At 44.4% G+C, this 13,512-nt stretch overlaps 1 protein-coding gene across 2 annotated transcripts in view; it reads left to right on the plus strand.

Moving 5' to 3' along the window:
• The window catches only part of pfkpa (phosphofructokinase, platelet a), a 106,319-nt gene that overhangs the window by 37,196 nt on the left and 55,611 nt on the right, over window positions 1–13,512 (plus strand). For both annotated transcript variants that reach the window (XM_052016025.1, XM_052016024.1), the window contains exon 5: window positions 3,745–3,910. In XM_052016025.1, coding sequence (XP_051871985.1) covers window positions 3,745–3,910 — 166 coding nt within the window. The remainder of the gene's footprint in view (window positions 1–3,744; window positions 3,911–13,512) is intronic.

Raw genomic sequence — 13,512 nt, forward strand, 5'->3', positions numbered from 1 at the left:
AACACACACTCCTCCCACTGGTTGCCCTCCTCACCTCCCTCCCTTGATTCCATGCTCCACCTTGTTCTCCAATCTGAAGTCATCAAGTCATCATCTTCAGCCCTTGGTCACTTCCACCTATCACCTTCCAGCTTCTGGCACCATTCCCACTCGCCTCTCCTCTCCCCCATCTGCCTATCACCCCCCCCTTACCTGGATCCAGCTATCATCTACCAGCCCTTACTTCACCCCTTCTGTTATACTGGCTATCCCCCCTCTATCTTTCAGTCCAGATGAAGGGTCTCGACCCAAAACGTCAACTGTCCATTTCCCTCCATAGATGCTGTCTATCCCACTGAGTTCTTCCGGTGCTTTGTGTGTTGCTTTTGATTGGATTCTCAAATCCTAGTTAAGGTTCTTACTTTCAGCACAACCTTTAGGATGAATCTTTGGAATGATTTAGATGAGACATTGTTCCATGGCAGTGGGGAAGGAGGAGTGAGACCCTCAATGTCAGGAAGCACTGGGAATGCAGGAGTCCTGCTGAATTTAATGGCGGGACCTTGCCTTTCTTGGCTTTGAGTTCAAAAGTTGGCCAGTGTAAAACATTTGCAATAGAGTGTGGCAGCTGGGCATGGGAGAGGAGGAGGAAAGAGATCATTGTTTTGTGGGAGCAAGAAGAGAATGCTCGGAAGAGATTGAGAATGAGAGATTAGAACATAGAACATTACAGCACAGTACAGGCCCTTCAGCCCACAATGTTGTGCTGACCTTTTAACCTACTCTAAGATCTATCTAACCATTCCCTCCCACATAGCCCTCCATTTTTCTATCATCCATGTGCCTATCTAAGAGTCTCTTAAATGTCCCTAATGTATCTGCCTCTACCAGCACCCCTGGCAGCATGTTCCACACACCCACCACTCTCTGTGTATTAAAAACAAAATTGCCTCTAATATCCTCCTGTACTTCCCTTCAATCACCTCAAAATGATGCCCCCTCATGTTAGCCATTTCCGCTCTGGGGAAAAGTCTCTGACTGTCCACTCGATCTATGCCTCTGATCTTTCAAGTCACCTCTCATCCTCCTCCCTCCCAAAGAGAGAAACCCTAGCTTACTTAACCTTTCCTCAAGACTGCTCTCCAGTCCAGGCAGCATCCTAGTAAATCTCCTCTGTACCCTTTCCAAAGCTTCCACATCCTTCCTGTAGTGAGGCAACCAGAACTGAACACAATATTCTAAGTGTGATCTAACCAGGGTTCTATAGAGCTGCAACATTACCTTGTGGCTCTTGAACTCAATCCCCGACTAATGAAGGCCAACACATGATATGCCTTCTTAACAACCCTATTGACCTGCCTGGCAACTTTGAGGGACCTATGAACTTGAACGTCAAGACCTCACTCAAAGGTGACACATATGGTTCTGATTATCGGAGGAGAGGTGGGCTAGTTTGAATGGAAGGAAAGGATGGTTTGGGAGGATGGTGATCAAAACAGCTACTCCCCCAAGCCAAGAAGAGCCCATTACATCTAACCACGATGCATTCATCCTCAAAAACACATTTAAATGACTGACTTGCCTCTCAAGGCCAGGTTACTTGTCATCCCCAGAAGCCAACCTGGTGTAGTTACAGCAAATTTAGCCCCTTCAACTCTCCCTGAGAGTGGGTTAAGATCCACCCCTCCCCTCCCATATTAAACCATTAATGAAGAACCCCATCTACATGTTCAGGGAAATAGTGATGGTCAGAATCAGATTTATTATCACTGACTTGTTACAAGCCAGGTTGCTACTAGGTGAGTGTCCCTTTAAGGCACCTGGACAGTAGTGTAGTTGTGTGGTTTTATCTGACTACTGCGAGTGGGGGGGAAGAAAAGATTATAACTGGAGCGTACTGGCAATTGCACAGTCAAATGGGGAGAGAGAGAGTTGGGCGCACTGACTGCTAGTGTCTCTGTGTCTACGAGTGATGGACAATCGTTGTGAGTGTCACTATACAATCCATGTATGGATTTTTGGAGCAATCTGTGGAGTCCACTTTGTCGTTAACCTGTACTGGAAAGCAGGTATATTTGTGGACGGCCATGTATCGAGTGCTCTCGGTGTGACACATACTTCGGAACAAAACAATGGAGATCTTTGGTGATTGAGGTGTCGCATGGGTTCCATCGTGGACCTTGTGGAATTCGTAAACTCCTTCTCTCTATATTTTCTCTACATTCTACTGTGGTTTTCAAAAGCCTTTGCTCATCGTATTGCTTCATGACTTGCTGAACTGAACTTTGAGAACTGTTCCTAGACTTGGGGGTTTGGGAACTTGCCACACACACACTTCGTTTATTTTGGGGTCATTGTTTAATATCTAACGTTTTTATTTCTCTGATTATTACAAGTAGTTATTAACAAATCAATTCTAACATTTAAACATGGCTCGTTGTGTTTCTATTGTTGCTGGTACATAACAAATTTCATGTCATCTAAGTGTTTTGTGGCAGCAGTACAGTGGAAAGACATAAAATTACTATAAATTACAAAAATAAATAGTACAAAAAAGAGTAACAAGGTAGTGTTCATTGGGACTGTTCAGAAATCCACACTCAACATTTCTGGAACAGCTTCTTTCCCTCTGCCATCAGATTTCTGAATGGTCCATGAACACTACCTTGTTATTCCACTTTTGCACCTAATAATAATTTTTATGTCTTTATGTTTTGCACTGTACTGCTGCCACAAACAACAAATTTCACAACGTATGTCCGTGATAATAAACCTGATTCTGATGGCAGAGGGGAAGAAGCTGTTTCTGAATCATTGAGTGTGGGTCTTCAGACTCCTGTACCTCCTCCCTGATGGTGGTAGAAGAGGGCATGTCCTGGATGGTGAGGGTAATGGATGTTCCTCCTTGAGGAACTGTTGAAGATGTCCTGAATGGTGGGGAGGGTTGTGCCCGTGATGGAGCTGGCTGAGTCCACAACCGTCTGTAGCCTCTTGCATTGGAGCCTCCATACCAGGCTGTGATGCAACCAGTCAGAATGCTTTCCATCATACATCTATAGAAATTTGTAAGAGTCTTTGGTGACATACCATCTCCTCCAACTCCTAACAGAGTAGAGCTGCTGGGATACCTTCATGATTGTATCAATGTGTTGGGCCAGGAAAGATTCTGCAAGATGTTGACGCTCAAGAACTTGAAGCTGCTCACCCTTTTCACTGCTGACCCCTCAATTAGGACTGGTGTGTATACTCCTGTGGCTTCCCCTTCCTGAACTCCACAACCAATTCCTTGGTCTTGCTGACGTTGAGTGTGAGGTTGTTTCTGCGACACCACTCAACCAGCCGATCTGTCTCACACCTGTAAGCCTCCTCGTCACCATCTGAGATGCTACCAACAATAGTGGTGTCATCTGTGAATTTATAATTGGCACTTGAGCTGTGCTTAGCCACACAGACATGAGTGTACAAAGAATAGAGCCATGGGCTAAGCATGCATCTGTGAGGTGCGCCTATGTGAGGTGAGGCAGCTTGAGAACTAGACAGCCCTAGAGCATAATATGATGAAGTTGCTGCTTTATTGATTGAATGTGATCAGTTCATTTTAATGGAGTATGGTCTACTGCAGCTGGTAAAATGTAATACTGATTTTATTTTCGCTGCATTTAATCTCTTTATCAAGATGTACGGACATTAATCTGATTTATTGGACAAAGTTGGTACTGATTGTTGTGGTCTTGTAATTTTTTTTCTTCTTCCTCCCCTACCTAGGTAAAATTGACAAGAAAACAGCTCATAAGTACAGCCACTTAAATATTGTGGGCATTGTGGGCTCCATCGACAATGATTTCTGTGGGACAGATATGACCATTGGCACAGATTCAGCATTGCATCGCATCATTGAAGTGGTGGACGCTATCATGACCACTGCCCAGAGGTAAATCCAGTGGATAAGTCTAAGAGCTGCAGGAAACTTGTCAATCATTTTGCTCTCAGTAGTGATGTAATGCAGATCACAAGGAAATCTGTTCCTTAAACAGAAACAGAGAATACTGGAGGCACTCAGCAGATCAAGCAGCATCAGTGGGTGGTGAAATATAGTTAGCACGTCAGGGCAAGGATGTTTCATCAGAACTTGTGTGTTAAGTTGCAGAAATGGGGAGTGGTGGAGAGAACACAGGGAATGGCCTTAAAAACTGGCAGCTGGAGATGTGAACAGAAAAAGAAGCAAATTGAAACAGCGTTAGGGTTAGTCTGTCATATTCCAGCCACATCTGTGCAGAGAAAAAGCATAACTGTGGTTAGATTCTCTTTCTCACCCCTACCAATGCTGTTTTACTGCTAAGCACTTCCATTCTCTGTTTTTTTTTTTAGGATTTCTTGCATCTGCAGTCCTTTGCTGGTTTCTATAGATATTAATTGAGGGATTCTTATTGATCAGGGCTCAGAGAGTCAGACAAGGATTCAGCTTAATATCTCATCAAGGAACAGACTTGTACACCTCTTGTTCAAACCTAATCTGAATCCAGCAGAATGTATATTGTTGTTTTATGGTATCATGCAGTGACATGCAAGTTTTGAGCATTTATTTCCCTAATGTTCTTAATGTTGCATTGCAGCAACATTAGGAATGACTTGAGAATTATCCTACCTAAAGAAATGTGTGGTGTGCTTTTTGTTTTGTAAGTAATGCCAATGAGTTTGATTGCTACCCTGCCAGTCACTGCAAGCTTTGCACTAAATTTTCTGTTTGTAGCGATGGGGTGTCAAAATAAAAATCAACTAATAATTAATTATTAAGTAGAGAATGCTTGCTTTTTCCTCTTGTGAAGCAAGGATACCTTGTAGAGATGGTCAACAGACTTTATATTCATGTGCACACTACAGGTTTTATTATTTGCTTTTTATTGCTTTAAAAACTCTGAGGTTGTTATGCTCATTGTCACACTGCTGACTGTGACCTAGCCAGAATTATTTCTGAAACCCTTTGACATTTTAACCATCAATTTTAGTTGCAAAAGGCCTAATAACTTGTTTCCTCATATTTATAATTCCTTTTATCTTTGGTAATCTCCATGATATTTTGTGAGCATCAGTGGCAAGGCCAGCATTTTTTTTGCTCAACCTAATCGCCCTTGGATCTGCTGAAATCCTTCTGATGAGGGTACACCCACAGTGCTATTGTGTAGGTAGTTCCAGGATTTAGACCCAGGATAGTATGCGATTTGGAAGGGAGCCAAGTGAAGGTTTTCTCATGCACTAGAAGCCATGGTCAATTTTGATAGTAGAGTTTGCAGATTTAGGAGATGCTATCAGAGTTGCCTGGGTAAGTAACTACAATATACTGTATGCTGGTGTGGATTAAATGAATGTTTTGGGTGATTGAAGGGGTGCCACTCAAGTGGGTTATTTCTCATGGAATATTATCCAGCTTCTTGAGTGTTGGAACTGATCACATCCAGGCAAGTGGAATGTATTCTGTCACACTCCTGAAGTGTGCCTAGTAGATGGCAGAAAGGCTTTGGGGTGTTACTCACCACAGGGTACCCAGCCTCTTGAGCTGCTTTAGTAGCTAAGGTATTTGTGTGGCTTATCTAGGTGACTTTCTGGTCAATAGTGATACTCATGTGGAGGAACTTTGTAATGATGTGCCATTGAATCCCAAAGATAAATGGTAAGACTCTCTCTTGCTGGAGATGATAATTATTTCTGGCATGTTACATATCAGCTTGCGTCTGATCCTTACTTCAGTTTTGTTGCACTGCGTCATGTGCTGAGGTGTTAGGAATTGAACGTTGTGCAATCATCAGCAAACCTCTCCACTCTGACTTGTAATGGAAGAAAGGTCACTGTTGAAGCAGCTGAAGATGGTTGGGTCTAGGATATTACCCTGAGGAACTCTTGTAGTGATGTCCTCGGGCTCAGATGATTGACCAACAACCACATTCTTTGCAAAGTATCACTCCAGCTAGTGGTGTCTTTTCCCTTTTGCTCATTGACTTCAGCTTTACAAGGGCACCTCGATGCTCTGTTGGTCAGTGGTAGTCACTGTTGCCTCCCTTTGGATTTCAATTTGTTGGGCTACATTTAGATGAGGTCTGGAGCCAAGTGGTCGTGCTGAAACCAAGTGGAGCCCTGGTGAAGGGGCCTTTTTGATGTGTCGCTTGGTAACGCTGTTGATATTCCATCACTTTGCTAATAACTGAGCAGTTGTCAGTAAGGTTTTAAGTTCTGGAATTCCTTCCTTAAAAATTTGACTGTCTCTCTTTCCATTTTTTAACTCATTCCATAAATCCCACCACTTTGATAGAGCTTTTGACAATCTGCCCTAATGTTTCTTTGTCTCTCCAGCAATTCTTTATTTGGGGACATTTCTGTTAATCACCTTAGGATTTTTTTTCTTTATTAGAGTTGCTTTATAAATGGAGGATTTTGTGGCAGTGGTGATTCAGTTGTTAGGGCTTTAACAATCAACTTTTTTTCCATAGAACCATACAGCACAAAACAGGCCCTTCGGCCCACCATGTTGTGCCGTCCATCAAACCACCCTCACACTAACCCCTTCCTCCCGCATATCCCCCCATCCCACACTCCTCCATATGCCTATCCAACAATCTCTTGAACCTGTTCAATGTATCTGCCTCCACCACCACCCCAGGCAGTGCATTCCATGCACCAACCACTCTCTGGGTGAAAAACCTCCCCCTGACATCTCCCCTGAACCTCCCACCCATAACCTTAAAGCCATGCCCTCTCGTCTTGAGCATTGGTGCCCTGGGAAGGAGGCGCTGACTGTCTACTCTATCTATTCCTCTCAGTATTTTATATACCTCTATCATGTCTCCTCTCATCCTCCTCCTTTCCAGTGAATAAAGCCCTAGCACCTTAAGCCTCTCCTCATATTCAATACTCTCCAATCCAGGCAGCATCCTGGTAAATCTCCTCTGCACCCTCTCCAACACCTCCACATCCTTCCTATAATGAGGCGACCAGAACTGAACACAGTACTCTAAGTGTGGCCTAACTAGAGTTTTGTAAAGCTGCATCATCACCTCACGGCTCTTAAACTCAATCCCGCAATTTATGAAAATCAACATCCCATTGGCCGCCTTAACTGCTCTTTCCACCTGTGAGGCAACTTTCAATGAACTGTGAATATGAACCCCCAGATCCCTCTGCTCCTCCACACTGCCAAGTACCTTGCCATTTACCCAGTACTCTGCCCTGGAGTTTGTCCTTCCAAAGTGTACCACCTCACACTTCTCCGGATTGAACTCCATCTGCCACTTGTCAGCCCAGCTCTGCATCCTATCAATATCCCTCTGTAAGCTCCGACAGCCCTCCACACTATCCACAACACCACCTATCTTAGTGTCATCCGCAAACTTACTAACCCAGCCCTCCACCCCCTCATCTAAGTCATCTATAAATATCACAAAAAGTAGAGGTCCCAGAACCGATACCTGCGGGACACCACTAGTCACTGCCTTCCAATCCGAGGGCACTCCTTCCAGCACAACCCTCTGCTTTCTACATGCAAGCCAATTCCTAATCCACACAGCCAAGCTTCCTTGGATCCCCTGGCCTCTGACCTTCTGAAGAAGCCTACCATGAGGAACCTTATCAAACGCCTTACTAAAATCCATGTAAACCACATCCACCGCACTGCCCTCATCAATCTTCCTGGTCACCTCCTCAAAGAACTCTATCAGGCTTGTGAGGCAAGATCTTCCCTTCACAAAGCCATGCTGGCTGTCCCTAATCAGTCCATGATTCTCAAGGTGTTCATAAATCCTATCCCTTAGAATCCTTTCTAACAGCTTACCCACCACAGACGTGAGACTCATCGGTCTATAATTCCCTGGCCTATCCCTATTACCTTTTTTGAACAAGGGGACAACATTCACAACCCTCCAATCCTCTGGCACCATCCCCATGGACAACGAGGACTCAAAGATCCTTACCAGCGGTTCAACAATCTCCTCCCTAGCCTCTCGAAGCAGCCTGGGGAAAATCCCATCAGGCCCCGGAGATTTATCTGTCTTAATAGTATTTAACAACTTCAACACATCCTCTCTCTTGATATCTACAACCTCGAGAACATTACCCCTACCAGCACTCCCTTCTGCGTCATCAAGACCCCTCTCCCTGGTGAATACCGAAGAGAAGTACTCACTGAGAACTTCTCCCACTTCCGCCGCCTCCAGGCAAATTCTCCCACCTTCATCCTTAATCAGACCTACCTTTACCCTAGCCATCCTCCTACCCTTCACGTACTTGAAAAAGGCCTTGGGATTTTCCTTAACCCTACTAGCCAAAGCCTTTTCATGTCCCCTTCTAGCTCTCCTCAGCCCTTTCTTAAGTTCCTTCCTCACTACCCTATATTCCTCACGGGGTCTGAACCTTGCTGCTTATACCTCATGTACGCTACCTTCTTCTCCCTAACAAGTCGTTCCACCTCTCTCGTCACCCACAGTTCCTTCACCCTGCCATTCCTTCTCTGCCTCACCGGGACATATTTATCCCTAACATCCTGCATAAGATCCCTGAACATTGACCACATCTCCATGGTACATTTTCCTTCAAAAAGGACATCCCAATTTACACTCCCAAGTTCTCTCCTTATAGCCTCATAGTTCGCCCTTCCCCAGTTGAAAATCCTCTTGTCCTTTCTGCACCTGTCCCTGTCCATGACAATTTTAAAGGTTATGGAGCAATGGTCACTGTCCCCCAAATGCTCACCCACCAATAGATCCTTCACCTGTCCCGGTTCATTTCCTAAAACTAGATCTAACATGGCATTCCCTCTAGTCGGCCTGTCAACATACTGCGTCAGGAATCCATTCTGGACACATTTAATAAATTCCGTCCAATCTAAACCTTTGGCACTAAGCGGGTTCCAGTCTATATTTGGGAAGTTAAAGTCTCCCATTATAACAACCCTGTTATTTTTGCTTCTCTCCAAACACTGCCTGCCAATCTGCTCCTCTATATCTCTACTGCTACTGGGGGGCCTATAGAATACTCCTAGTAGAGTAACTGCTCCTTTCTTGTTCCTTAATTCCACCCATACAGACTCTAGAGATGATCCTTCTACAACATCCATTTTTTCCACAGCTGTAACAGTGTCCCTGGCCAGTATCGCCACCCCTCCTCCTCTTCTTCCCCCCTTCCCTATCCCTCTTAAAACACCAAAAACCAGGAATATTCAATATCCACTCCTCTCCTGACGTCAGCCACGTCTCAGTAAAAGCCACGATATCATAGTCCCCCATACTTATCCAAGTCCTCAGTTCATCCCCCTTATTCCTGACACTTCTTGCATTTAAGTAAACACACTTCAGTCCACTACCTTACTACTTTCATAGCCTGTATTCTGCTTCTCCTTCCCCAAAGCCTCTCTACCTGTTTGATCTAACTTTTCCTCATTCCCTTCCTCCTCTGACCTACTCCTCCGGTTCCCTTCCCCCTCTCAAACTAGTTTAAACCCTCCCGAACCACCCTAGCAAATCTCGCCGCAAGGATATTGGCCCCCTTCTGGTTTGGGTGTAACCCGTCCTCTCTGTACAGGTCCCACCTTCCCGAGAAGAGATCCCAATGATCCAGAAATCTAAAACCCTCCCTCCTGCACCAGCTTCTCAGCCACGCATTTATCTGCCACCACCTCTTATTCCTGCCTTCACTATCGCATGGCACTGGCAGCAATCCTGAGATCGCTACCCTTGAGGTCCTGTTCCTCAATTTTCTGCCTAGCTCCCTGAACTCACTCTTCAGGACCTCATCCCCCTTCCTACCTATGTCGTTGGTGCCAATATGGACCACAACTTCTGGCTGCTCTCCCTCCCGCTCAAGAATCCTGTGGACCCGATCAGTGACATCCCAGACCCTGGCACCTGGGAGGCAACATACCATCCGGGATTCATGCTCACTGCCACAGAACCTCCTATCTGTTTCCCTGACTATTGAGTCCCCTATCACTACCGCATGTCTCTTTCCCACCCTTCCCTTCTGAGCAGTAGTACCAGTCCCAGTGCCAGAGACCTGGTAACTGCAGCTAGGCCCCTGCAGGTCATCCCCCTCAACAGCTTCCAAGGCAGAAAACTTATTACTGAGGGGAACAGCCTCCGGGGTTCGCTGCTCTGTCTGCCTGCCTGACTTCTTCTTCTTCTTCCTCTTCTCTCCCCTGACAGTCACCATTCTATCCGCCTCCTGAACCTCAGATGTACCTGCTCTAAGGGGGGTGACTGTCACCTGATGCACCGTGTCTACATAACTCTCTCCCTCCCTTATGCTGTGCAGTGTTTGTAGCTGTGACTCCAGCTCATCAACTCTGAGCCGAAGTTTGTCCAGCCTCAAGCACTTACTGCAGATGTAGCCATCTTGGACTGCAGCAAGGTCCACGAGTTCCCACATCAAACAGCTGCAGCACACCACCATGTCCTCCATCTGACTACCTTTCTTTTTTCCCTAGTTAGTCCCACCTACAAATCTATAATGAACAACAGGTAAACCTTGCCTTTACCTACTTACCAGCTACTTACCCTCCTTGCCCCTTCACGCTGAAGCCCCTTGAGCCCAAGCCCAGAACACACTGCTGCCACTCACTCTGCTGCCCGCTCCGATGCTGCCCGCTCTGTAGGCTGTTTCCTTTTTAAGCTGCCCGTGCCGTGCCTGCGCAGTCCAGCCCCCACTCGACTACTTAGAAAAAACTTATAAAAATCTAACCCTTACACTAAAAACCCTAACAAAAACTAACCCTTACACCTAAAAACCCTAATAAAAGTGATAAACAGAGAAAACACTTAGCTGCTCCGAAGTCTTCCGAACCGAAGCCCGAGTTTTTCTAACACACATTTTATCAAAGCTTCGTTTTTGGTGTTTTAATTTGCCAAAAAGACAGGAGGGAAGTTAGTATCTTAGATTTTGATTAGAACACTTCTCCATATCTGATAAATGTCATGTTGAAGATCAAAACAAAAACTGCAGATGCTGCAAATCTGAAACAAAAACAGAAATTGCTGGAAATACTCAGCAGGTCAGGCAGCAACTGTGGAAAGAGAAATATAGTTAATGTTTCGAGTTAAAGTCCCTTCAATTTCCTCAGAACTCTGAGGAAGGGTCCTTGACCTGAACCATTAATTTTGTAAACTTTTCCATAGATGCTGTCTGTTCCACTGAATATTTCCAACATTTTCTGTTCTTGTTCTAGAGAAAATCTTTACTTGGGTACACAATGCGGATCCCCTATCCCACCTTGCTTGTTTCAGCAGTTTGACTCCTAGACTATTGTGCGTGTTTTTTTTCAACAGTCAAGAAGCAGGTTTGACAGGATATTTGTGGTTTCTGTCTGTTTATAAACTCCGATTTAAAACTGTTGCTCTGCTGCCCAACAATAAAGAACCGACCAAAACCGGTAAAACACTTGACTCTTTGTGAGAGTTTGTTCTTGTACACAAGAGCCTTGAAGGATTAACATGACTACAGCTGCAGCTCTTTTGACCGTTTTGGATAAATATTACCCCAGATTTTGTCTCATTTACTTATTGTTTTCTCTCCATTATGCACCTAAGATATTTTTTAGTATAATGACTATGATGACATAGTCCATGCTGTCTGTGTTAATGGGTATATTGTGGTCAACACTGTATTACTGAATGAAAATCAGAAAACTGCAGATGCTTGAAACTTGAAATGAAAACAAAATGCTAGAACCACGAACTAGGTCAGGCAACATCCTTGGAAAGAGAAACCAAGTTAACACTTCAGATCCAAGATGAAGGGTCTTTGACCTGAAACATTTAACTCTGTATCTCTTTCCACACATGCTGCCTGATCTGCTGACTATTTCCAGCATTTTCTGTTGTTGTTGTTGTGCTTATTAAAGTCAACATTTTAAGCTCTACCCTGCGATTCATACCAATGTGTATGTCAATCAGTTACTGTGTGAGATTAAAAATTACAACACAGACAATAATTGATTTTTTTAATCTGCTTTTAAGAGCTTGGATCTATGTAATCTATTTCTCCAGAAGAATTGCAGCTGTACTTTAGTATTTGATGTGTGTGGATTTTTATTGATGGAACAGTCGTTCACACCCATGTCGCATGTTTACATGGAAAGTAGACGGTTATGATTTTCACCCAAAATCAAAATACTGCAGGTGCCAGAAATCTGAAATAAAACTGCTGGAAATACACAAAAAAAGAGGATAGTGGAAAAATTCAGCAGGTCAGGCCAAACTAAACCTATCTGCCTGCACGTGATCCCTATCCCTCCATTCTCTGCATGTTCATGTGCCTGTCTAAATGCCCCTTAAATGCCACTATCATGCCTGCTTCCACCATTACCCTGGCAGCATGTTCCAGGCACCTACCACTCGCTGTGTTTAAAAAGAAACGTTAACCAGCACAGCTTGTTTAAACTTTCCCCCTCTCACCCTAAAGCAATGTTCCATCTATATTTAGATTTCTCTGTGGAGAGAAAAGCAGAATTAATATTTTCATTAGAACAGGGAAAAATGTGAGATGAAACTACTTGTAAGTTGCAAAAAAAAAGCTGTGGAAAGAGAGAACAAAAGAGAAGATTTGTAAGAGTGAATGACCGCAGAGACTAGATGATGCAAATGCTGGTATTGCAGACTGATAAAGGACAGGAAAGGCTGGTGAACAGAAGTTATGTTGAGGGATGCAAGTGGGGGGAAAAAAGAATGAAATCTGAAATAATAATGGAAAGTAAGTAAATATATTAAATCTTTGAGAATGAATAAGTGGGTACTACTAGACATCTGGACAGTAAAGACACTTACGTTAGACTATTGTTTATTGACTACAGCTCTGTCTTCAATACAATAATACCAAGCTTGTCACCAAACTCTGAGACCTAGGACTCAACATCCCCTTCTGTAACTGGATCCTTGACCTTCTAACAAACAGACCGCAATCAGTGAGGATAGGCAGCAATTCCTCCGGCACGATTATTCTCAACACTGGTGCACCTCAAAGTTGCGTCCTCAGCCCTCTACTCTACTCCCTATACACTCACGACTGTGTGGCCAGATTCTGCTCTAACTCCATCTACAGGTTTGCAGATGATATCACCGTTGTAGGCTATATCTCAAACAGTGATGAGTCGGAGTACAGGAAGGAGATATAGAGCTTAGTGGAATGGTGTCGTGACAACAACCTTTCCCTCAATGTCAATAAAACTAAAGAGCTGGTCATTGACTTCAGGAAAGGGGGCGGTGTACATGCACCTGTCTACATCGATGGTGCTGAGGTCAAGAGGGTTGACAGCTTCAAGTTCCTGGGAGTGAACATCACCAACAACCTGTCCTGGACAAACCACATGGATGCCATGGCCAAGAAAGCTCACCAGCGCCTCTACTTCCTCAGGAGGCTAAAGAAATTTGGTTTGTCCCCTTTGACTCTCACCGACTTTTACCGATGCACCATAGAAAGCATCCTATCTGGATGTATCACAGCTTGGTACAGCATCTGCTCTGCCCAAGATCTCAAGAAGCTGCAGAGAGTTGTGGACAC

Source organism: Pristis pectinata, chromosome 5, assembly GCF_009764475.1.
Source record: "Pristis pectinata isolate sPriPec2 chromosome 5, sPriPec2.1.pri, whole genome shotgun sequence".
Lineage (NCBI taxonomy): Eukaryota > Metazoa > Chordata > Chondrichthyes > Rhinopristiformes > Pristidae > Pristis > Pristis pectinata.